Below are 25,735 nucleotides of genomic sequence, written 5' to 3'. Positions count from 1 at the left end.
GCAACTTGTTGGCCATTACTAATTAGTGGATCTAATTATTCTAATGTGAACATTTAAAAATATTAAAAGTGGCAAATGGCGCTTCGGTATATGTAAATAAAATTTTGGACATTGGCGGCTAAAATAAGCGGTCTACCGCTGAACAATTCGCTTTATTAGCCTACTTCCCATGACCAAACAACAAAATCAGTTATGTTTGACAAGCAATAAATTGCTGGCGTTGCGCTTAAAAAGTACAGTAGGCTACACAAAATCTATTGGCGAACCAACGTGTGAAATATTATCAAGTTACATTATTTTAAAATATATTTATCAGTACGTGCTTTTTTACCTTAGAAATAAAACATTGTAGCATAGCGTACTTACCAGATTCTTCATATTTTGCTTGCTAAATCTTGTTAAACTTACCTTTTGCTTAAACCTACTTACGTGCGAGATCACCAATGTGGTAACATTTTTTATAGATGTGAGAATGTTAATTTATTATATATGTAAGGATGGTTGTAAGCGGTGATTTAAAATGTTAGTTAGCTGTGTAATGAAATTCTGTCTGTCTAACGGATATTCTAACTAATTTGGCTATCTGACTCCATTAATTATTTCCACACAATTATTACTCGAATTATAATTTTTAGTTATCAGAAGGTGTTCATATAATATTGTAGGCCTATAACGAAATTGAAATTAAACATTACAGGATAATAAAACTACAAGACAGTGAAACATTATCACGAATTATTATATTTTAACAGTCGTCCAAATTGTTACATAAAAGTACGCAATCAATTTGATGTTTTATAAGCGGAGCTGATCTGCTCTGACTATCTGATAATTTTTTGTTTGGATGAGCCCCCAATGTAGGGTTTTTGCTTATTCTAAGTCCCCAGTGTAGGGTTTTACTTATCTATTGGCTATCTATTTTACTGTAGACTTTTGGTTTTTGAGAGACTCTGAGACTCTAGCTACAAAACGGGGAATTTAGGCTTCTGTCTAGTCTAGGGGTATGATTTCCTACAAAAATTACACAAGTTAAATGGAACATTAGATATATTTGTTATAAATAAAAATTGCAATATTAAATATTTTGTTATAAATAAAATTACAAGTTTGGGAATTGAAAATTATGTCTAGCCAATTTCCTTTTATCAACCGGTGTCAGAAGAGCGACATTCACCAGTCGTGAATTGAACCTTCTCGTTCTGCCGTTGTTCAGTCCGTTCGCTTTGCAAGTCTATTTCTGAGTGTGTGCCTTTTTCAATTTCTTGCTTATTTCATAATATACCGGTAGAGCCTTTTCATCAATAATAACTATCCTAAGAATCAAGGGAAAAGCAATACAGGTTACATAGTTATGTCGCATTAGAAATACAGATGTGTTGAGCTAGATTCTGTGTGAGTGGCGTTTGTTAACAGGAAGCGTGGCCTATGTCCTGTGGGAACTTTAGGTTTTGAATTTGCAGCGTTGAAATACATTTTGCAATTCTGATAAGTTTCGGTTAAATGTTAAAATATAAATTTGTTAGTTAAAAACATGGTACATGCTACAGTCTAGTCAGCTGCTCCCAACTGGGCATTAATGAAGACACAAATGGATTGAAGAAAGCACTCGAATTGGCTAATGGCATTAAACAATAAACGGCAATAAGTCAGTGAACACAATATCACTATGCACGTGAGAAGAACATAATATCACGTGCATGAATCACATAACTACAATCAGTTGATTTAAATCTTGTCTTCTGATTGGTTAATAAATCTCATCTGCTGCAGCGATCTGAAGATTACAAATAAGCAGCCGGGATTGGGGTGGTGATGACGCAACGGATGCGCTCGCTTTCCAATAATGCAAAATCTGGCTCGACTCCCGGATTAAGCTGATTGTTGAAAACAACGCTCACCTCCACCTACCTAGGGTGTAATAAATTGGGTGGGCATAATTGATGTAATGATAAATTGCTGATGAAAAGGTAACCGAGAGAAAGGAACTGGTCACCCTACTTTTGTAAGTGCCAAGTGCTTAGTAGGGAAGGTGTGGGATCTTTGAACCAGTGGTACCTTTAAACCAACACTCACTTTTTTTTCAAATAAAACTTTTCAAATTAAATGTTTTTAGGTCGAGATCAATTTCAATTTGATGGATGGAATAATTCCTCTGCAACAATTCCTTTACTTTTTTCGTTATATTTGAGCCTCACAAATTACAATGTCTATTTTTTCTTAGAATTTTTGCTTCTTTAAAACAGTGGTGCACTCAAAGTTTTTTCTAGATCCTTTACTGACTCCAGTTACCGTACTTGTCAAGGTAAACGTGAGTTGTGACTTTATCTTTTTTTCAGGACTTATTCATTCTCACTCAATCTCAACTTATTCAACATTCACCTTCAGACTGTTCTATCCATTCCAGTTGTACCGCTTGTGAGGCGGATCCATACTGTAATTGGATTTTTGTTTCAAATAATCAAACTCTCCTGTGCAGCCCGGATCCAAGCGAAGTTTTGATCAAAGTGTAAGTGTTATTGCATATGTTAGGGTGTTTTTGTACGTCCTTTCGTGTCAAATGAGTGCATTTGAAGCGGTGTAACACTTTGCTGTCAATAGCAATGTAACCTAATGTGAATATCAAGTAATAAGATGCAATTGACTTCAACTTTTGCTGGGTCGACAGAACAGAGATTATTTTTTTTCAAAAGTTAAGAATCTTTAATCTTATACCAAATGTATTGACTAATTAAAACAGCTTTGTACTGTATGTTGTTTCGGAAAGTTGTTCAACCAGAAAAAAATATGTCAAAGCCTCACTTTATCTGAACTGTGTTGTCTGGCCTAAAACGCACGACTCAGACTCAGATTTTTTAAGAAAAGATTCCCATTCTAAAATATTTTCCTGCTCTGATTTCACAACTGTGCTTTTTGATTCCTTTAGATTGTTTAGAAGTACTCCACAGTTTAGTAGTTTCTGAGGTAAATTGCGAAAAACAAGACTGAACTCTTCAGCCTTGGTTACATGTTTGCTCTTTGGTTACATGTTTGAGCTACTACATTAGTTGTGCTGCGGTTACCAAAGGCATGAAGGCGTTTCGCTAATGGCTTTGAGGTCGTTGGTTCAACTCGTACCGTGACTATGCCTTATGCAGCTCTCTCTTCGGTAATGCATTTTCGTTGGCCTGAATCAAACTTTTATCATCAGTAATGATTAGTATGGCTTTTTGTTCCTAAAGTGTACTTTACACTTTGTTTCAGTACTTGTCCTTCAGCACCACCTCACCCTGGAAATGTAACTACTTCTGGGACTTCCCCAAGCCTCTCGATAACAGTGCCATCCCCGCCAAGCGGTGCCCAGATTACGTCATACATGTTTGAGGTCATAAGGAAAGCAGATGACGCAGTTGTGATGCGACGAAAATCAACCACACCTCAAGTAATCAGGCTTAGACTTACGTATTGTATTTTTACAATTTTTATTGTAACGTAATAATAATAGGTCATAATAGGCCATTGCCAAGCCAAGAGTTGATTGAACTCACTGACTTAATTTTCTAAAAATTGATATGGATGTGAGAAACCTGAAAAGATAGATTTGAGGTACAATTGCAGCATGTTCACTTTTCTACTTGTTTGCCATCTTATTACTTTGATGACCTGTCCTATAGTCTTAACTTTTTCATTTTATCGCTTCTACAGAACCTTTTGTCAAGTTATTAGCCTACTGTGTTTCGGTATGCATTGCGATATTCATAATGATCAGAAGCATGGCTATCTAAAGAGACGGCCTGATTTGTCACATTATGCAGAAATTTTCAGATTTTTCTAACTTTTGGCGAATGTTTAAATGATTTTTTTTCTAAAAATTATACTTTTACGCTTTCATTACTGTTTTCCCCAGATGACACAATAGGTTTTAACATTCTCAGATGTTGAAAAACAAGCAAAATGTGATTTTGAAGATTTTAGTCAGACTGGTAATTTTTCAATAACAGTCTGATTCAGCGTTTTTCAACTTTTTCTCATTTGCTACTGCTTCCCAAGGCAACAAAAGGCTTTTATATCATTAGGAGACAGAAAAACTAAAAAAAAATTCAGAAAATGTCAGTCAAACACTAGCAGTAGCTGTAATCAAAATGTGACAAATCAGGCCGCATCTCCAGGTGGCCATGTCAGAAGCAAAACTGAACGGAATACTTTCAACAGGAAGATGACAATGTTGTTCTTCATGTTTTAACATTAGGTGCTCGATGTAGACTTACCCCCGGGAGTTGAATACGTCATAAGCGTGAAGGCTATAAATGGGCTTGTGAGAGGTATTGCTTCCACTGCAAATTATACAGAAGGTGAGGTTTAAATGCGCTTATTTTAGCTGTTTTGTTGCAAACTATAAGAATGTCCTATGGTCTAATTTGTTGAATAGATATCATGACACGTTTCTTCGCAGATCCATAAACTACAATAATAAATAATTACCATACTTGAATTTAGTAGTACCTCTAATTTTTACTAAGCTGATAATTAGATAATACAAATTTATGGTAATTATTTTCTAATGATTAACTAATTATTTCATTACTTACATTGCTTAGGTCATGGTGATCAGGGCCGTGTGAGCACCATCTTGGATCCCTCGCCGAAAAAAAATAGAACAAGGAGGCGTTAGGTTAAGGTGCAAATTCTTTCAATGTAGGAAAAATCCACATTTATCTTTTCAGCAACGAGCAAACAACTTTAAGATTTTTTAGAAGAAAAAAAAATAGTGAAAGTGCCGACAAAGCAGCAGCGGATCTGGAAAAAAGTTAGGGGTGGACTGGAGTTTTAACAAAGTAAAATTTAAAAGATAAGTGGACCATAGAGTGCATCAGATCTCTCATGAGTTTTAAAACTCAAAGATTTTCATTTGGCAGTAATACAAAACTATTTTATCTCATTAAATTTTCTTAAATTATTATAACTTTTAAAATTTAAACGATATTTACTGGGTCTCCACATCGAGCTTGAAAAAGCGAAAAATAGGGCCATTTCATTTGAAAATAGCCGATATGAAGATACCTCGCATTTGGTGCCTTCCAGATTTTATTGTAAAGTGTCATATTATGCCTATTATGCATTTTCTTAATTCGTCATATGATGCGCTTTTTCCTCACGGAAACCATGTGATGTGCCTTTCTCTCCTGCTTTGCCGTTTCATTCTTGTGCGTTTCGTTTTTCAATTCATTGTGTAGATCAGTTATTTATTTTCAATGTAGATGTAAAATCAGTTATTTTTCGTTGCTTGAAAAGAGCTAACATGTGTAATATGCGTATGGCCAAAAACATTTGTAGTTTATAGTTTATGTTCACTTTAATGTATAATGTTAAATGTCGTGTGGCTGCTTGGTTTTATCTGTCTATGGTTGAAGAAAGCCACCTCTTTACCAAAATTGTATTCTACAAAATTGTATTATACTTTAAGATACCAAACAAAACAATCCTCAGTTTGAGATTAATGTCTCAAACGGTTTGTCTATGGGGGCTATTTGAATTTCGACCTCCATCCTCGTTTTAGACTGGCGGGGAGGGGTAGTGTATAGCATTTTTCCATTTTCAAAGCGCCATCACTTCTATTGTAATTGTAATGAAAGACTACAACTTGTGCTAGCTCATTATAAACTTTACTACACAATTCAACTGTAAAAGACAACGTTTCTTAACGCATGGGTGTTTCATTGGGTAGGTGGGTGTTTCATGGGTGTTTCATAACGCGTAGGTGGGTCATTGATATTCTAATTTTTTGTCCCATACAAGTGTTGTTTTTTTTCTTCAATTTTTAAATGCTAACACCCAAATCAATCTGAATATTTGTCTGAAACATGATTATTTGTCGTATTTGGAAACTTTGCTTCTGCCATGTTAAATTTGAAAGTTGTGCCATTATGAGGGTTAGAAAATCCTGCCAGGCTGAAGTGACCCTTTTTATCCCTATGTTTAGAGCCCCAAATAAACATGTGGGCATTTTAAGATCATATGGTCGTCCAAATGCCTGTTGCAAACTAACATGAGACTAAAGTATGTTATTTACTGCTAGGCGACGGACAGTTTCATCATTGTTACCCAACGTTACAAGAAGCACATATACGCGATAGCTACTTAATACTAGCAACTTCTCGAACATTTTTTTGCAAACATTATCGCTCGTTCAACAATATTAAAAAGTTCATGTATCCATCACTAACCTTGTTTGACTTAAAACCGGCTGGAAAACAAACTTTATTGCATATTTTGCTAATGTAACTTACTCAAAGCAGATGATGGTCTTTCTTTAACCCTAAAATAAACTCTAACCCTAACCCCTAAATATGTCCTCTTGATGTTCATGTCGCGTTGAACTGACAGGCTAGAACTTTAAAAATCTATCTGAAGTGTCCTTGTTTTAACTTCACCTAAAGTGTTTTCACGGCACATTTCACTTTTCAGTCAATCTCTATCAACACTAAAATTTATCAATTTAATTGTTAATTAACTAAGCTATTTGAGTGAGCAGTGTTTACTTCGGAACATTACATTATTTTGTTAGTTTTTGTGAAACACAAAAACTTTTCATTTATTTAATCCATTCTTGAAACTATGCATGCCCAACATCGTTGGTTTGGCGGATAATGTGGTTGAGCGAACAAAGCAAGTGAATTTGAAAAAAAAGGAAGAAAATTGCATATTAAATGTAGGCAAATTGTTCGTAAGCAATTGTTCGTAAAGCAATTGTTCGTAAAACAATTGTTCGTAAACTGTTTTTCGTAAAATGAAATCCGTAGAACAATTCTTCGTAAAGCATTTCTTCGTATACATCAAATTTTAATTGCATGCACGAAAAAATGCTTTAGGAAGAATTACTTTTACGAACAATTGTTTTACGAACAATTGCTTTACGAACAATTGCTTACGAACAATTTGTCGGACACCTTAAATGTAAGCCGAAAACACGACACAAACCAAATATGCGTGGGCCCCTTGACGGAGGTGGGCCCCAGCCGGGAGTTTGGGAAGCAATAATATGGCCCTGCATGATTTAAGCTAAATTGGTTATCGAGCTTCTGTAGCAGCTGTTTTTTTTTTAAACTGTCAAAAACATTAAAATAAGAGAGCCCCTAAACAGCAGTGCACCGCCGGCCGGTGAGAGGAGATGTCAACACGGCCCTGATGGTGACACATATTTATCTTGAGAGTGATTTCAATGCGTTTGTTGTTCACTTTGAGTACGTACTAGAGTGAAAAGGCGGTGTTTACTGTTTGTTGCCAATTACCCAGACAGTAAAATCTGCAGACGTTGAATCAATGTAAAAATGACGGATTTTGCTGTCTGGGAATCTAAATGTTAAAACATAAAGTAATAGAAAATTTTGTTACAATTGTGTATTTTTTTACGAAAGAAAACAAAGCCACAATGTTTTACAGGATTGTTAAAACCAAATGTAAAGATTGATGCCACAGAAGAAACTTCTTTTATACTGGTTTGGGATGTAGTATCTGGTGCAGAAACGTATACAATCAACGTATATAACGACAGCTCGCCCAACAGCGCCGTGCGAAGTTATGTCTTGTTTCAAGTATCGCAAGCAGAACAAATCTTCGGTGTTGTCGGCTTATCACAAAATACAGGCTACACAGTCTCTATGTTTGCAACGTCGCAATATGGAATCAAATCCCCTGCCAGTGCATTATCCGTTTCTACAGGTAAGTCTTGATAAAGGCGTTTAAATTTTAATGATTTTGAACTTTGGCAATTATAGCTTCTACAAGATGTGTGATGAAAGAAACAAAAATATATTCAACAGAAAAGATTCACCAAACAACATTGTTAATGCTGCCATGACATACAACTAAATGATAATTTAATTTTGTGTTGACAAACTCACCAATAGGATATCAAGAAAAGGGAAATATTTTTTGTTCTGTGCACAAGTATCCATGCCAGCAACCAAACTCATTCAACCTCTAAACCAGTACAAACGTTATCTTGTCTTTGTTTTGCAAAGACGAAAGTCTAGCCAGCTGCCAAATTGCCAATACCAATGTTTTTAATCCAGTGATCATGTGAAGTAGCTCTGCAAGCTCTAGCGTTTGCAAGTTTTTGGAAAACGTGTTGTTTTCTACAGCTTGTGAATGGTAGACTCAGGTAGAAACCAGTAAAGTTTGGCAACTCATTTAGTTGTGCAGTCACAGGTTACAGAATCAGAAAATCAGAATCCGGGAATCAGAATCAGAAAACCAGAATCGGGAATCAGAAAGAAACCGGGAATCAGAAAGAAAAAAGCTCTCAGTTTTCTATTTCAGTGTATCAGCCTAGTTGTGAGGTAAAATGTGTCTTAGCCATTATCAAGTAAAGTTTGCCAATTTATTCCGTTGTGCAGTAACAGGTTACTGAGAATCAGAAGTTAAAATGCCCATGCTCTGCCATTTGCCCCCCTGGCCAGAGTACTCAATAATTACATTTGTATTGGACCATGCTTTAATTTTCATGTATTGACAAAGCTATTGTAACAGCTTCAAGAGTTGTGCCGGTGAAGGTTACTGGACCATGCGATAATAACGTTGTTTCTAAAACGACATCGAGCGAAGCAACATCGAGCGAAGCAACATCGAGCCAAGCAACATCGAGCCAAGCAACATCGAGCCAAGCAACATCGAGCCAAGCAACATCGAGCCAAGCAACATCGCGCCAAGCAACATTGAGTCAAGCAACATCGCGCCAAGCAACATTAAGCCAAAGTAAGACATTTCCACTCACCGAAGGAGCATCAAATGGATGTTCTCTCGGCTTCAGCTCACCTTTATTTTATTTATTTTTGTTCCTTTTTTTTATATATATTTCCAGTGAAGCTTATTTTTCTGCAGCCTATTGTAGCAAGAATTGACAGCGATAGACAGTAGACACCGTGTTTCACCCATGAGGCTAGGCTCGTCAGTATTGTACCACTAATTCATGCCACAAAGGCATACGACTACTGCTTTTACCAGTCAGTTTAACTTTTTGAGGAAAGAAAAGAGCCAGCAAGAGCAAAGAATGCCCTGGTTTTATTTGATTTGAAGTCCAAGCAATTTCGTTTTGTCAAGAGCTCGAAACAACGGAACCTCAGAACGCAAAGAGCGTCAACAATCGAATGGCGTGCACTGCACCCTTTCAAGAATTAATTATCCAAGTAGGCCTCTATGAGAATAAGCCTCTATTTGAATAAGCTGAAGATGCTATTACTATAGCGAAATCGATTCTTAACTTAATAAATTACACTAAGAGGTTAGATTGTTGTGCAAATGCCAGCATTTGATGAATGCAAATTAGCAGGCCTCTATGAGCGCTCAAAAAAACCAACGTTTTTTTGAGGTGACACGAAATTTTGTTGCCATCCGGAATTCTTTTGTCTTGATTTCGTTTGAGATTACTTTTCTCACTGAAGCATTTGGTTTTGTTTCACAAGTTTTAATTTGAATGTCTTATCACCCATGCCCTGTCTTGTCAAATCGTTGTAAAAAAATAGTTATATTTTGTCTTGATATATATCCTTGTTTCAAGTTTAAGCGCATCCGCGAAAGCGTTTGTGTTACTCTGTTAATGCATCTGCAATTGATGTGGTTACCACAAGGCATGCATAACACGGTATTTTGTTTTTAAATTGCTTTTCAGTAGTCCTCTTAAGGATGGGATCAATTACAATAGTTGTAATTGAAACTTTTTGTTGTAGTGTAATCGTAATTTTAAAATTTTTTGTTCAAATTACAATATTACAATTGGTAAGTTGCATACATGATATCCATACTTTGCTTAGCTGCTTGTTTGGGTTCAAAAGGGAATTCTACATTGCAACCTAATCTTTATCAAATTTAATTTTGATTGTCTTTGATGAACTCAAACGGTAAAAAAATCATTCATGTGCGGTAACTCGCGGCCAAACGCTTATAATCTGACTTTTGTGACGTCATATTACTATTCGACAAACAAACGCAGAATTTTTGGTCGTTCGACCAGAAAGAAAAAATCGCAGCCCTGCTCATGCAAGCCATTGCAAAGAAGTTATGCTGATACAATGCCCAATGAAAACGTTAAGACAAAACAAAACAGTGACTGCAAAGTTAGATTTGTTGAAGCGTGTGCGACTGTGCGTGTCGTTTTGTGTTGTACTCATTTTTATTGTAGTGGTTTATATATCTACCACTTTTTATACCAATGGCTTATATATCTACTTCTTTTTATTGTAATGGCGTATTGTTATAAATCTACCACTTTTTATTGTTATTAATAATTGTCTTTTGTCTTTCTTGGTAGGCTGTACTTATCAACGTTTCACATTTTCCTACTACAGGTTCAACAAGCGGTAGTTCCACTTGTCGTCCATCGGTAGTTCTCCTCGTTATCGTTCTCTTATTCTGTCACATATACAACGTTATTGGTTGGAGTACTTCAGAACTGAGAACGGGTAAGTTTTCATATTGTGATCGGATCAATTTGATAATACTGCGACTAGTAGGCTAATGCAGATTTAGGCTCTTATAGAAAAAAGGGGTCTGCTACTATTCGGTGATTCCGATTTGGTGAGTTCCTAACCTCTAACCCCAAACCCCTAACCCTAAAACGGCAATGATAATTAGGCTACGGTACCCAATAATTTAAAAAAAAAAATTGAAAAAATCCCCCGTTAAGGGATCGGACTCACCGAATCAGACTCACCGAATCGGACTCACCGAAACGGGCCATTCCGAGAAAAAAGCATGAACTGTGATGCACACTCAAACTACTTCAAATACCTTTGCATTTAAGTAACATGTTGGAATGATAATAATGTTATGGTTTTATTTATTGTCGCTCTACAACAGCTAAGGTCTTTTAGCGACAGGGCTCACGTTCAATTTAATATCAGGTTTGCGATGTCATGACATTATTACCCGACTCGTTCTCACTGCGTTATGCAAGAAAGAACACAATCGGTACCGTTTTTGAAGTCTTCGGTTTGACTCGACCCGGAATCGATCTCAGATCTACTACCACCAGACAAGGCGAAACCACTCGGCCACTGAGCTGGTCGCATGTTTGAATGGAGACGCAAATATTGTTGGTCCCCTTTATAGACTGCAAATTACAAAACCTTCTTTTAGCCACAAGGCATGGCAACTATTTCTAATGATTGAAGTTTCTTTGCTATTTCAACTGACTAGACACAAGTTGTATGCGCTAGTCGTAGCAGGGTTCGGCATTCTTTTTAACAGAAAAGCCATTTTGCTATATCTTTCAGCAGACATGACCAGCATGGTTATAGGTGAATTGTTCGTAAACAGTTGTTCGTACAGCAATTGTTCGTAAACAATTGTTCGTAAAATCAATTCTTCGTAAAGCAATTCTTCGTATAGGTGAATTGTTCGTAAACAGGTGATAGGTGAATGTTCGTGAACAATTTTTCGCAACAGCAAGGTTTGTCTTGCAATTTCCGATGAAGGTGCGTAATGCAAATTTTCCTGAATTACCAAGTTACGACGGCACAAAGAAATAAGCACAATGAAAAAGCGCATTTTTTATTATTTATTGGAATACAACAATTGTCTGTGTTTAGCAATTCTTTGCTTACACTACCAACACTACTTTGAGTAACTTCGTACAAATTGTCCACGAGCCAAGTTTAGGATGAAGTATTGTGTGCAATTCCACGCAAGTAATCACAAATTTCATCATCTTGAAAGTCTTGACGCCAAGTTCGGACGACTCTAGTTAGTCTTTCTGCACTGTCCTTGTACTTCTTCTTTGGAGGGGGTCCTGCTTGGCCACTGACATACTGTTCAATGCGAACCTCATTTAGGTTTTGCTCTCGCTTGATTGCAGATATGAACTTTTAAATATCTGGATGATTTGCAGATACCTGGAACATGAACCCTCTGTGCCATCCTTCAATGCTGTTATTAGTTTTGGGAAGGCCACTGAGGACGCCATCATAGCAGTTCCACATTTGAATTGCAAACATTGGAGGACGGCGCCCTTGACGACGAACTGGGCGCCCAACCCAAGTGTCTTCAAAGTAATCAATTACTGGCTGAGCAACATCTGGTAATGCATTCCCATCAATGAGAATGTCAAAGGCCCGGCTGACTTCATCAATAGGCACAAAGGCCAGAGACGACAACATGCGCAGCCTCAGAGCAAACTCTGCACTTGTCTCGTACTGCTCCTTCAGGCCACTTGATTGCGTCTTTCTCCAAATGCACTGGCACAAATTGAAGAAACAGCCACGGTGAGTTGAAAGTGGGTACTCTCTGCTTACTGCATTAACCATGGCCATCTCAAAGTCAGTCATGATTGTCTCTGGAACAGCAACAGCAGGTAACAACTCCTTGATCTTTTGCAGCAGATGAATGTATGTCCCTCTCCTTTTGTCCCCCAGCAGGGCATACACCAGAGGCACTGAAGTGTTTTCCTTCAGTCCGTGTATTGTGTAAAGCTGTTCAAACAGTGAAGGCACTGTCTTGAAGGTGCCGTCAGCATACCAGTGCTTTGAACGGGCAAGGAGCTGCAGATTATTTTTTTTTAGTGGCAAAGAGGACCATACGATTATCTCCAGGCCCAGAATCATAGGCCAAGAATGTTACACCAGCAAACGTTTGCTTGTACTCTACTGGAAGCACAATGTCACGGAGAGAATGTGGGATTTCTTGGCCTGCATTTTCCTTCAATCGCACTTGGGTGACTGCCCTTTTCATGCTCTGCACACTTGGCAGTTTTGCTGCCGTGGCTTGATTGCGTCCAATAGTTTTTTCTGAGACGAGGTAACTTGGGGCATCAAATATTTTCCATAACCTTTGCTGCTTCGACATGACCAGCATATCCAGCATGATTGTGCTCACCTCTGGATTGTACAATGGCTGCCATAGCAGTTGTTACTCGTGCAGGACATTTCTTATTAAAATGCTCACATTTCCAATAAGTAGTTTCTTGCCCTTGTGCGTTAAGTGCACTATAATCTTTGTAATAAAGCTGGCCACTATACAAAAGTTTTGGCTTTCCTTTTTCGCTGCTCACAAACTGTAATGCCATTCTGAATCAGGGACTCTACACTCTGTCTGCTCGTCTACACTTTACAGGTACAGCACGTCTTTAAGCACAATTAGCACATCTCTAGCATATAGGCTACCCTAATTGATTGTTCGTAAACAATATTGTAACTGTTTTTTTTTTAAAAAAGCTGTAGCCTAACTTATGAACATTTGTTTACGAACAATTAGTATTACGGTCAATTGCATGCCCGAAGAATTGCTTTACGAAGAATTGCTTTACGAAGAATTGATTTTACGAACAATTGCTTACGAACAATTGTTTTACGAAAAACTGTTTACGAAAAAAACGTCGGACACCGACCAGCATAGAGCCACAAAACGTTATATACATACAACGTGTTTCGTGGTATTTCAGTAAGATCAGAACACAGTTTCTCTGTAATCGTACCACAAGAAATGATTTTATTTAATAATCTTCTGTAAACGGTTATCCACGCTAAGGAATGTTTTGAGCAGTCATAAACTAGCCATGTCATGGGGTTCCATCCATTTAATTAATAACTTCCTCAATCTGCTCTGCTTTTTGCATATGCTCCAATACTGCTTTTCACTCATCTCTAATGGGGTGTTTTGCAAAAAATGCTTTATGCCTGTTCTGAAAATGTCTTTGTACATAACGATTTTGCTGTTTTCAAATTTTTTCACCACATGTTAACCAAACAGGTCTGTCAAGATCATTTGCATTGAATGCAAGTTATATGTCCAATTGTCCATGCTAACTTTGACCTCTGGTTTTGTGTAAACCCGTTCTCTTTTTTTAATTTGTGCATATAGTCATTAATAGCACTATGCTATTAGTGCTAAATGCTGTAAATTGACCTGATAAAGTCAAAACTGGAATAAAGAAAATTTGAAAAAAAAAATTGTGACAAACAGTATCACTCAATGAGAGCTCATTGATGCATCATCTTGTAGTAGCATACCAGTAAAAATGTTGTGATACCGTTTTATTTGTCATGCGTAAACATAGGTTACATTATTATCAAATTGATTATAATATATTAATATAATCAAACGCAAATTTCAACTTTCGTCAAATCACGAAGGAGCCTCTTCGAAGAAGTTAAAAAGCCGCAGGTTACCGATGCCTGCTGTAGGGAGTTCTTGACTAAAGATATACTTTTATATATACCTTGAAACGAAACTAGGCCGTATATGAGAATACTTATTGGATGACTTGTTTGTAACCTAATTGCATGATAAGTTCTGGACATGTAACTTTGAAACGAAAGCTTCTCTTTCATTCGGGGAAAGAGGTAAAAGGTTAGTTTATTGTCTTCCTATGACTCGGCTTTTGTGCCCTCTTTACCTATATGCAACGATTTGTAACAAATTAGGAACATCGATTGCAATGAGATTTAAGAAATTTGTCCGTCCGCCCTGATAGGTCAGTTGATTAGGCGCCTAACTTCGTACAGGAAGAAACTTCAAGATCAAGCGGTGCTGGTTTGACTTTTAAGCGTGCGCTTGAGCATCTCATTTCAAGGACTGCTGTCGATTCAGCGGCACCCAGTGAATGGAATGATTCACAGGCAACACTTCAACAACAAGCAGAAACTTCGCTCTGGTAATCTCGGCGACCGGCCTGCGTCAGTGGTTCGACGCCTCTACAAGAATGCGAAACTGCCAGGATTGAGCTTTCAAAGAAGCGTTTCCACTCCCAGAATGAAGATTCAATCAATCTTTTTGTTTACATGACTCTTATGCGATTAAATTTCATAATTTTCATATTCAACTCAACCTTTATACTTCATGTTGATTAAACTTGGTCGTTGATGAGTGCTCTATAATTTATATATTTTCAACCCTTCAATAAATAACTGTAGGCAGTAACACAGTGTCTGGTTTTAACAGTTCAGTGAGTGCACTATTTAAGATTGTTGGAGCCTCACCAAAACTTGGAAAATCAAAAAGTGATCTTAGGGGCCGGGAACTTGAAGAAACCACCTCACATGCATTAGACATAGTGTGTTCTTCTTATGCTATTAGTGCTAGATTTAGAAGTGTCTGATTTGGAGCTTGAGAATCTCATTGATCTTTAATTGTCTTGCCTGAACTAGGCATCGATGGTCTCGAATGAATGATTCGAAGCGTCCCAATTATGTGTTGGTTGAATAATTGTTTCTGCGTTGTCATTAAATTGTTTCGGATGGGTTTGTCTTTGTTAGCTAGGTGCCCGCTTCAACAATTTTACCAGTTATAGAGAGGTGTCTGCTTTCTTATTACGTGACCGAGAAATTGATCTTGTCCGGTTTTGATGTTGTTTAATTGAGATCTGGTTTGGTTTACTTGGTGCAAATTTGCGAAACTTTTTTATTTATTTTCCTTGCAAACGATGAAACACGTTGCATTTTTGGGAAGCACCACATTTTAAACAGTTTTTCAGCCATTTTTGCTGAGATATTCCAGATAGGCTACGTCAGATTCTCATTGGTACCAGGCCCAAATTATCCTCTCAACGGCCCTGCTTGTAGGCCTACACACGAGAAGAATGTGTTATGCTGTAACTGAAATGTTTAGTGTCTGATGTTACTCAATTTTCAATCCGTTAACTCACTAAAACTTATCTTTTTGAAGGTGTATCGAAAAAGTATTCTGTGGAGTAAATGACGTCTCTGTACATTTTGGATTCCGTTATAAAGACAGTGCTACCAGATGAGCACTGAGCAGTCCAAAACAAATGTGTTGACAAAGAACTGCATTTTCTCTTAATGAATTACTGTTTATTTTATAAAAAGACGGCTGTACCAATTGTTCTTTACAGCATAGGCTAATTGACTACTTGCTTGCCTTGCCATTATTTTGTCTTGAAAATTTATATGTTACTGCGACGATAAATCTGTTGGCTTCAGCAAAATATTTATGAACTCTAAAGCGTTACAGTGGATTGGGCGGAATTGTAACTCGCAAAGAATATTAGCCAGTTCCATTGTTGTTTTCCCATTTCTTGGAGAGAGCAATCTTGTGCTTTTGTGCATTAAGGTAGAGCCTATCCTGTAGGGCTACTAGGCTACTGCGATCTTGCAGGGCATAAACGAGGGGAATTGAACCAATAACTCTTTCAAACTGTGTTTTTTTTATAGGGAAAGGTCGAGAAAAACGGCCAATGGGGCAAACGGTTTTATCAGTTTTTTAGAAAAATAGTCATTCCTCCAGCCACAAGAAAACTGTCACCATAACATTGTTCTTTGCTTCAATTTGTATGTTTTTTCACGCCTTGTTGAATGCTATACTTGCTCAGTTTATTATAAGCAAAACAAAAAATATTCTATATTCATTGAATTTTGATTTCTTGTTTTTGGTCATCATCGGCGTATAAGCAGATCTTTCCAGGCTAGATTGGAGGGCAGGAAATCATCAGCCACTCAACAGTCTCGTCGTCCACTACCCTCAGACCATGCGCACCGTGTGGAGGCCGGTGAGTGAGGCAGTGGTGGATGACATGGTCTGCGGTCTGTGCAGTGGCACCACACTCGCATTCTGGTGAATGAGCCAGGCCCCACTTGTGCATGTCCGAACGAAAGCGGCCGACTCCAGTTTGCAGGCGGTTAAGCCTGACTCACGCAAGCTTTGTGAGGGACATCCCCGGTGGACGGGGATCAGCGTCGGTTATGAAGTCACGGAGCGTGGAGGTGTGCTTTTGCCACTCCGTGTTCCACATGTGGTTCGTCCAGTGTTTTGCACTTAAACCAGGTTCTTCTGCGTTCTTAAGTAGTTGTGCGGCAGACACAAAGGAGCGTCTTGATTTCAGCCGCTGCTTGATAGGTGGTGGTCGCTTGAATGTTGCATGGAGGTGATGGTCGTGGTCCAGAGTGCGGCGAGCGAGAGAAATCGTGGCTCTTTTACGACGTAGCTCAGCGGGTTGGATGCCTAGGATGGGTAATAGACTAATAGTCCAGTCGCTGAATGATTTGACCCGGAAAAAAATAACATTAAGCTGAAGTTTTGTCAGGAGGTTCGGTGATGTGGAGTCACCAAAAAAAAAATCCCCATAATTCCTCTTTGGGAATAGTGAGTTTTGGCCATTTTTCTATAATGGCAGCAGCTCCCATAGGCCAAAAATTCGAAATCGTCTAAAATTGATCTTTTATACCTCATTAGAAAGATATAATTTAATGCTGAATCGCATTTAGCAGTCTGACCATAGAAAGAGAACATCACACAGTAGCCTACGACGATTGAGGTTCGAGATCCAGTTTAAGTTATTGTTTTTTGTCTTAGTGGGTGATGAAATGGATGAGCTGGTAGATGATGGTGTTGAAGCTCTCATCCCCTTTTGCGACGGTGTCGTGTTGGTTATGGATTGCTGCGTTTGCTGTTAATATCTACAAACGTAAAAGTACAGCACAAGCAGTCGACATTATTGTTAGGTAGACCTAATCTTTTTATTTCGAATTTCCACTAAAGTCGTCACAAGAATGCAAGAAAGCCTTTCTACGTTGTCTTTCTATTGCGTATTCGTTTTGCTTAAATGTTGTTTTAGTTTATAAACAAAAAGTGACTTTGTATCAGTCTTTCTAACTGAAGAAGGAAATTCGTTCTATGTTTTCGCACCTGTGAATTCCATTGAATGCTGAATGCGTTTTCGACTTCCACTGCAAAGGCAGAGTTGCCAGAAGGGAAATCGACCAACGGGAACACTAAGATACTTTTAAGGGAGTGATCTTTTTGAAGAAAAGACAATTGTGTAGGGTTTTTAGCTTTCTTAGTTGTCGTAATTTGTTTATAAAAATAAAAATAAAAAGGATAATTTAAAAGATATTGAGAGATAGAGATGCAGCGAACCCAAAATTTTTATCCGCACACCGCACCGCAACTGACTCATCTATCCGCGCACCGCACCGCACACCGCAATTTATCTGGAACTTTGACACCGCACCGCACACCGCAAATTACAAAATTAAAAAAAAAAATTTTAACGAGTTATTGTTTAGAAAGTCAATTGTAGGAAAAAGCATCCATGGCATATAACTGGTAACCTAGTACCAATACAGTTGTGCACTAATTGGCCAGGCTAACCAGATCATATTCTCTTATCAGCAATGCATCTAAGTTCTAAGACATAATACAAACTAAGACAAATAGAATGTTCCTGGATCCAGTATCAGGACTTTTGAACACTTTTTGTAAGCAATAATGCAATTATAATGCCAGTGGCTATATGAACTACACACACAAGAGTAAAACTTATAGCCTGAACTCACTGGGCTAACTGATATAGTAAATAATGCGGTAGTTGCGCTAGGCCTATAGCCTGGTAACTGAGCTTATCAGCTAGGCTACTAACCAAAAACATTCGTACAGCTTCCCTGACAAGCAAGCCCTAAAACCCTGTCAACTGCAAGCCATTTGCAATTTGCATAGCTTTCCATCTTAGGGTTTCCGAAGGGAAAAATAACTGATCCGTGTTTCCAATTTAAATTTGAAGTTTCATAGCTGATTCTTGAAAAGTTGAAAGTTTACGTTTACGAAAGTTTAATTTCTTGAAAGTTTACGTTTACGAAAAATTAATTTCTTGAAAGTTTACGCGGCAAGCGGCGCGGCGCGGCTTTGTCATTTCAACCTTCCACGCGGCGCGGCGCGGCACGCGGCGAAAAAGTCAAAAGCGGCCGCGTACGCGGCGCGGCGCGGCGCGGCTTGCATCACTATTGAGAGACTCTAAGTCTCTAATTAAAAAGGATAATTTAGGCTTCTGGCTGTCTAGTCTAGGGGTATGACTTCCTACAAAAAGTAAACCAATCGAATAGAATCATACATTTTATTATTTATCAATGTTACAAGTTTTAGTATTTGGGGAGTTGAGAAAATATATAACTAATTTAATTTATTGAGACGGGTGTCGGATGAGTGACATTCTCCCGGCGTGCATTTAACCTTCTCCTAAAAAATTCAGTCCGTTCGTTTTGCCAGTCAAATTTCGAATGCCTGTCATTTTCAATTCCCCGCTTACTTCATAATATACCGGTAGAGCCTTTTCATCAATAACAGCTATCGTAAGAATCAAGGGAAAAGCTATACCGGTTTCATAGTTATGTCGCTTTAGAAATACAGATGTGTTGAGCTAGATTCTGTGTGAGTGGCATTTGTTACAGGAAGCTTGACTTATGTTCTGTGAGAACGCTAGGTTTTGAATTTGCAGCATTGAAATGCATTTTGCAATACTGATAATTTTCGGTTAAATGTTAAAATATAATTTTGTTAGTTAAAAACATGGTACATGTTACACACTTCCCTCCTTACGGCAAAATAACAGATAAATAATATTACAATAACTCGGTTATACATGTTGCAACAATATATAGGTGTGTGGTTATAAGATATGTTTTTTTACAAAGAAAATTGACAATATTGTAGGCTAACAATTGCTAGGGGAAGACACATGACCCCCCTCCTTTCGTGGGATGAGGAGATTAAACACACATATAAGTAAGTAGATAACGTGATTGCAGGGGCAACAGTCGTTTATCATAAAAGATAAGGCGATGTCTTAAGTTCCCTGGAAGCCCTTTGGCTTGGTAGGCTACGATATAGGCTACAATAATTGCGGGACTGTAATAGGCTACAGTAGTTGCGGTTACAGGGGTAACAGTCGGTTATCATAAGAGATAAGGCGATGTCTTAGTTCCCTGGAAGCCCTTTGGCTTGGTAGGCTACGATATAGGCTACAATAATTGCGGGACTGTAATAGGCTACAGTAGTTGCGGTTACAGGGGTAACAGTCGGTTATCATAAGAGATAAGGCGATGTCTTAGTTCCCTGGAAGCCCTTTTGGCTTAGTAGGCTACGATATACAATAATTGCAGGACTGTAATAGGCTACAGTAATTGCGGTTACAGGGTTAACAGTCGTTTATCATAAGAGATAAGGCGATGTCTTAAGTTCCCTGGGAGCCATTTTGGCTTATTTAGGCAAGGCAGCAGTGTCTTAACTAATGGCTTGGGTACAGTTTTACCTCTTGTCCAGGAGGGATGCAGTTTCACCTCATGCTCAGGAGGATCTATGGGTTGAGTAGGCTACGTTGTTGCGTCATTCTTCAGTAAGCATTACGAATAATTTAAAAAATAAAATACACAAATATAGTAGGCTATGTAGGCAGGTGAGTGTCCTTGACTGTTCATGCCCCGCTTCCGGGGAGATGATGTTTGACACTCATAGAAGCAACCATAATAATAATAGAATAGCGGTGAGCTACGTGTGCGCGAAGTTGTGCGAGACGAAGATGGCGTTCATGAGAGTAATGTCTTTGAGGACCAGATATGCTATTGAGTTCGAGCAATGTTGAGTTCGAGACTTTGACAAGCAGTGCTGATGAGCAGTTCAGTTTATGTCTGTTGACGGATGATGAGCAGTGAGCACGACATGAAGCCAGCTTGTAAGTTCGCAAGCTGTAAAGCAGACGTCTTGAGCAGGTGGATGCTGGATAGACAGTGCAACTGTGGTGCACGTCTGTGTATCTCAAATAGCAGTGCTTCTTGTGTGAAGAAGGCTTGAGTGCGTAACAATGCAACTACGCGTGGTGTCGCAATGTAGCGGTGGACATGGGATTGACCATGTTGAAAGGTAACAATGCAGCTTCGGTGCATGTTGGCGGCAATGAGGTTAGCCGAGTTGACGTCGTGTCCGTAGAGCTTCTTTAGTAAAGGCATGTCTGAATAGAGGCATCTCACGTGGAGGTAAGTTGATGAGGGCCACGGTGTGGTGGCGATGACGTTGATAGCTCTGTCGTGTCATCCGTCGTAGTGCTGTCAGTCTCTCAATGTCTCTTGAGGTCTCTCAATGTCTCTCGCATCTCGTCGTAGCAGCAACCATGTGGCGAGGTGGCGCATCTGCAAAATTCGATACAGAGTAGCATCCGCAAGATACATGTAATTATACTAATTAGTAATGTACTTATACCGTACTGTAATACGATAAAAAAGCATAAGAATGGTTGAAACGACTAAACGACATGATTTAATCATGGCAGCAAATGCCAGGTTCTAGAAGCTGTTCAAGTGTGAAAACAGGCAGGAAAAATCGTTAGACTGTAAGTATGTACAATGTGATATAATAAAGGGGATGCAATGTCAGTGAATGAGCGAAGTCGTTGAGGACGAATAGCTTAGTTAACGTAGGCTAGGTGAAATAATGAGCACCTAAAATTGTAATAAAATGCAGTGAAAAACAGGTGATGATGCGATATCAGTGAATGAACAATGTCAGTGAGACATGGCGTAGCTTGAAGTACGATATGTAAAAGTGGTAAATAATAACATAGGATAAATGGAAATACTACGTAACATGACAGTGTCATGGCGTAGGCTAAGCTTACGGCTAATAGGGTGTATGTAACAGGAAACAGTAATGGTTCAATAGAACATACCGAGATAAAATCGGTAGGCATAAAACTTCTAGCATGTTTTGTAATGGTTAATCAACGTTTGAACGACGTGGGATGAATGGTGTTGTTTAATCGATTTTAGAACGTGGCAGCGCTCCTGCCTTATCAAGAAACAAAAGAAATTACATGGCCAAATGCCAACCAAGCTTTTACACACAACGTTCCATATTCAGGGTAACTAACTGTGCATATACTGCAATTCCAAACAAAAGAAAACAGCGGCTAAAACATAGCTAAACAAAGTTTCTCAAATCATGTTAGCTCCTAATAATTATAAAAAATGGGGGGAACGATAACAACCTTATGTGTCCAGGCGGCTTCGCATGATTTCCCCTATCCTTTGCCCCAGGGAGTTGCACGAACTGATAGCTTCAGCTGAGAACGTATAAGGGTACCAAAGTGTCTCCTAGCCGGAGTAAAAAGACGCACAAAAATTACGATGGTTGCTTGGGAGCGAAACCACAACGCTTTGCAGAGCGGTGCCTGCACGTCTGTATAAAATAAGATTGGGACGGGGTGTCCTGCAATCTGCGATGCCGAGTAAGGCAAAAATAAAAGGAATATTAAAATGAGCTAAAAATTCAAGTTACATTTGACGCTGTGAATTTTAAACAAAAAATTACATGGTTATGTTTCCCTGAAAAGGCAACTTGTTGGTAATTACTAATTAGTAAATCTAATTATTCTAATGTGAACGTTTAAAAATGTTAAAAGTGGCAAATGGCGGTTTAGCATGTAAATAAATTGTTGACATCGGCGTCTAAATGGGCTGTCTGCCGCTGAACAATTCGCTTTATTACTTTCCATGAGCAAACAACAAAAATCAGTTACGTTTGACAAGCAATAAATGCCGGCGTTGCGCTTAAGAGTACAGTAGGCTACACATAGTTTGTTGGCGAATCAACGTGTGAAATGTTATCAAGTAAGTTAACATGTTTTTAAAAGATATTTATGATAAAAATTGTAGCATAGGGTACTTACCAGATTTTTTTAAAGCTAGTTTGGAGAATATTTCTAAACTTACTTGTCTGAGTGTCACCAATGTGGTAGGCTAATATTTATATTACATATGTTAAATTAAAGGTTTAATAAGTTAATTACATTAAGACTGTCTGACTACCTAATAAATATTCTGTCTAATTTGGCTACACTAAAAATTTTTTCACAAACTAACAATTTTTTACTTTGTTTGGACGAGCCCCCAGTGTAGGGTTTTTAGCTTTCTTAGTTGTCGTAATTTGTTTATAAAAATAAAATAAAAAGGATAATTTAAAAGATATTGAGAGACTCTAAGTCTCTAATTAAAAAGGATAATTTAGGCTTCTGGCTGTCTAGTCTAGGGGTATGACTTCCTACAAAAAGTAAACCAATCGAATAGAATCATACATTTTATTATTTATCAATGTTACAAGTTTTAATATTTGGGGAGTTGAGAAAATATATAACTAATTTAATTTATTGAGACGGGTGTCGGATGAGTGACATTCTCCCGGCGTGCATTTAACCTTCTCCTAAAAAATTCAGTCCGTTCGTTTTGCCAGTCAAATTTCGAATGCCTGTCATTTTCAATTCCCCGCTTACTTCATAATATACCGGTAGAGCCTTTTCATCAATAACAGCTATCGTAAGAATCAAGGGAAAAGCTATACCGGTTTCATAGTTATGTCGCTTTAGAAATACAGATGTGTTGAGCTAGATTCTGTGTGAGTGGCATTTGTTACAGGAAGCTTGACTTATGTTCTGTGAGAACGCTAGGTTTTGAATTTGCAGCATTGAAATGCATTTTGCAATACTGATAATTTTCGGTTAAATGTTAAAATATAATTTTGTTAGTTAAAAACATGGTACATGTTACAATTGCACCAATATTTGGGGGTAATACAGCAACAATTGGCTATCTCCCTGCCTTGCCATATTTTATCTTAAAAAATTATTTTTCCTGTTGCAATAAACCTTTTTTTGCCTACTGCTATTTATAGATCTTCAATCGTAATGCTGCTGGACAGAGGTGGGTCCATAGGGGCAGGAACCGTCATCCCCTTCCCTGAAGTAGGAAAGTAATTTTCTATTTATAGCTCACCGTTTTAATTTTTTTTTGTGAACTGTAGCGACCGCGCATTGGTTAGCCAGTTTGAATCTTTTCTACATTTGAATACGGATATTTTAATATCTTGCAAACTATCATAGCTGAACTCGCACTTGTTGCTAGGGTGGGGATTAGTTGCGTACATGGACGCCGATCCCTATAGGACAGCGGGGACATGTCCCCACCATCTTTTTACATTATTTTGGTAACGTAAAAGGAAAAATATTAACCGAATTTCACAATTTTATCAGTCAGACGTTTGAAATAGCCTATATTGAAAGGAGGAGACAACATTTTTTTTATGCGAGGAAGCCCCAACCTTACCCAGTAAACATTGATTGTTGGGGCAACATTGGCAAGAAGGTGGCCGCAACATTGGCAAGATGCAGACGCCAACGTTGGCAAGATGTTTTTTGCACCATTTGGATGCATCTGGCCAGCGTTGGCGTCTGCATCTTGCCACCGTTGGCTTCTGCATCTTGCCAACATTGGATTATGCATCTTGCCTACGCTGGCTACTGCATCTTGCCAACGTTGCCTTCTGCATCTTGCCAACATTGGCAAAATGTTTTATGCACCATTTGGATGCATCTGGCCAGCGTTGGCGTCTGCATCTTGCCAACGCTGGCTTCTGCATCTAGCCAACCTTGGCTTCTGCATCTTGCCAACATTGGCTTCTGCATCTTGCCAATGTTGGCAAAATGTTTTATGCACCATTTGGATGCATCTGGCCAGCGTTGGCGTCTGCATCTTGCCACCGTTGGCGTCTGCATCCAGCCAACGTCGACTTCTGCATCTAGCCAACGTTAGCTTCTGTATCTTGCCAACATTGGCAAAATGTTTTATGCACCATTTTGCTTCATCTTGCCAACGTTGGCATCTGTATCTGGCCAACGTTGGCAAGATGGCTTGTGCACCATTTTGCTTCATCTGGCGCCTAAATTCTGGTTGACTTTTATGCACCATGACGCTGCTTCATCTGACCTATTGACTATTGTGATGCCCGCGCTTTGACCAAGGTTGGCCATGCGAAGCAAGCTGGTGCATAAAACATCTGAACAGCATTGGCATTTACATTTGCCAAACGTCTCTGTACCTAAACTTCGCTCATCACCAAAAGTTTATTGTTGAACCTAGCTAATCCTTGGGCGAAAGAACAGCAGCAACACGGATTTATAAGCAACACTCCTCCCTTTGTGACAAAGCAAAGTAACAGACGAGCTTCTTATATTTTCACATTTATTAGAAACAAGCCACATCAAATCGTATTGACAGATGGATATTCATTGCACATCAGCAGCTTTTTCTTGCGTATCTTTATCATTCTGAATTCCTGCGAATGAATAAAAATATTTAATTCAAGAGGGCTGTTTGGCAACAGTGTAGGATTTTGATCAGTTGTCGTCCAGGATAATACGAAGTTAATTGACAATCTGCAATATCAATGTAATATCCCTCTCTCCAACGTGCGTGACAAAAAACTTATTATTCGATTCTGCGCCACGCAGAGCGATAATCAAGTTCCAATACATTCTAATTGCGTGTACAGATAGTTATTCAACAACTAAAGCAACACATTCGCAGTTGTCTTTCAAACATACAACAAGCTCACCAAAAGTTAGTTTTTGCCATTTTCGGCCACCTTGCCTGTCCTTCCAATTTCGAAATCACTCTGAAACTCTTCATCAATTTGCTGCACGGCAGCAGCTTTGTCGTGCGCCATCACCATGTCTAATCATGAAAGTAAAAAAGAAGTGTTAAATCAGTATATAAATGCCGACATAGCCTACTAACCACCGTGTTCGTTGTTCACATTAATGCGAGTACACCACTAAAACATTTTCATACATTACTCAATACTCTTCACAATTACATCATACATTAATCAAAAGAGCAAAATGGCATAGTTATGACATAATCATTTAGTCGTAGTAGAAACATTTATGCGTACTCACCAAGAACAACCTTTTTCAGATTCTTTTTTAAACAATCAAACGAGTGCTTAGACTTCACGATGTTTTTTTTTTCTTTCTTTGTTCTCGACATGACTTGAACTGTGTTGTGTTCGATAATAATAGTTGGAATAAGTCCACTGATACAATCGCTTGCATGTTTGCCAACAACTTGACTTAAATTTGCCACCTGCAAAATGTAAATCGAATGTAATGACAGGGGTTTCATCCATCATATTAAAAAGCTTCAGCACTTGTTACAGA

The 25,735-nt window shown here is 38.4% G+C and overlaps 1 protein-coding gene across 4 annotated transcripts in view; it reads left to right on the top strand.

Annotated features, from left to right (window-relative positions):
- LOC145784646 (semaphorin-3C-like) overlaps positions 1-16,335 on the top strand; it is a 110,247-nt gene extending 93,912 nt beyond the window's left edge. Inside the window, exons 14-20 of one of the 4 annotated variants that reach the window (XM_082596511.1) lie at positions 2,337-2,506; positions 3,241-3,418; positions 4,226-4,328; positions 7,417-7,695; positions 8,506-8,730; positions 10,320-10,433; positions 15,631-16,335. In XM_082596511.1, coding sequence (XP_082452637.1) covers positions 2,337-2,506; positions 3,241-3,418; positions 4,226-4,328; positions 7,417-7,695; positions 8,506-8,730; positions 10,320-10,433; positions 15,631-15,659 — 1,098 coding nt within the window. In that variant the 3' untranslated portion in view covers positions 15,660-16,335. Of the gene's footprint in view, positions 1-2,336; positions 2,507-3,240; positions 3,419-4,225; positions 4,329-7,416; positions 7,696-8,178; positions 8,316-8,505; positions 8,731-10,319; positions 10,434-15,630 lie in introns of those variants that run through there. The other 3 variants (XM_082596514.1, XM_082596513.1, XM_082596512.1) reach the window with 3 other exon arrangements.
- The last annotated feature ends 9,400 nt before the right edge of the window (positions 16,336-25,735 follow it).

Source organism: Aplidium turbinatum, chromosome 15 (assembly GCF_918807975.1).
Source record: "Aplidium turbinatum chromosome 15, kaAplTurb1.1, whole genome shotgun sequence".
In the NCBI taxonomy this organism is placed as follows: Eukaryota; Metazoa; Chordata; class Ascidiacea; order Aplousobranchia; family Polyclinidae; genus Aplidium; species Aplidium turbinatum.
The sequence above is the reverse complement of the archived record's forward strand: the minus strand, read 5'-3'. Positions and strand labels throughout refer to the sequence as shown.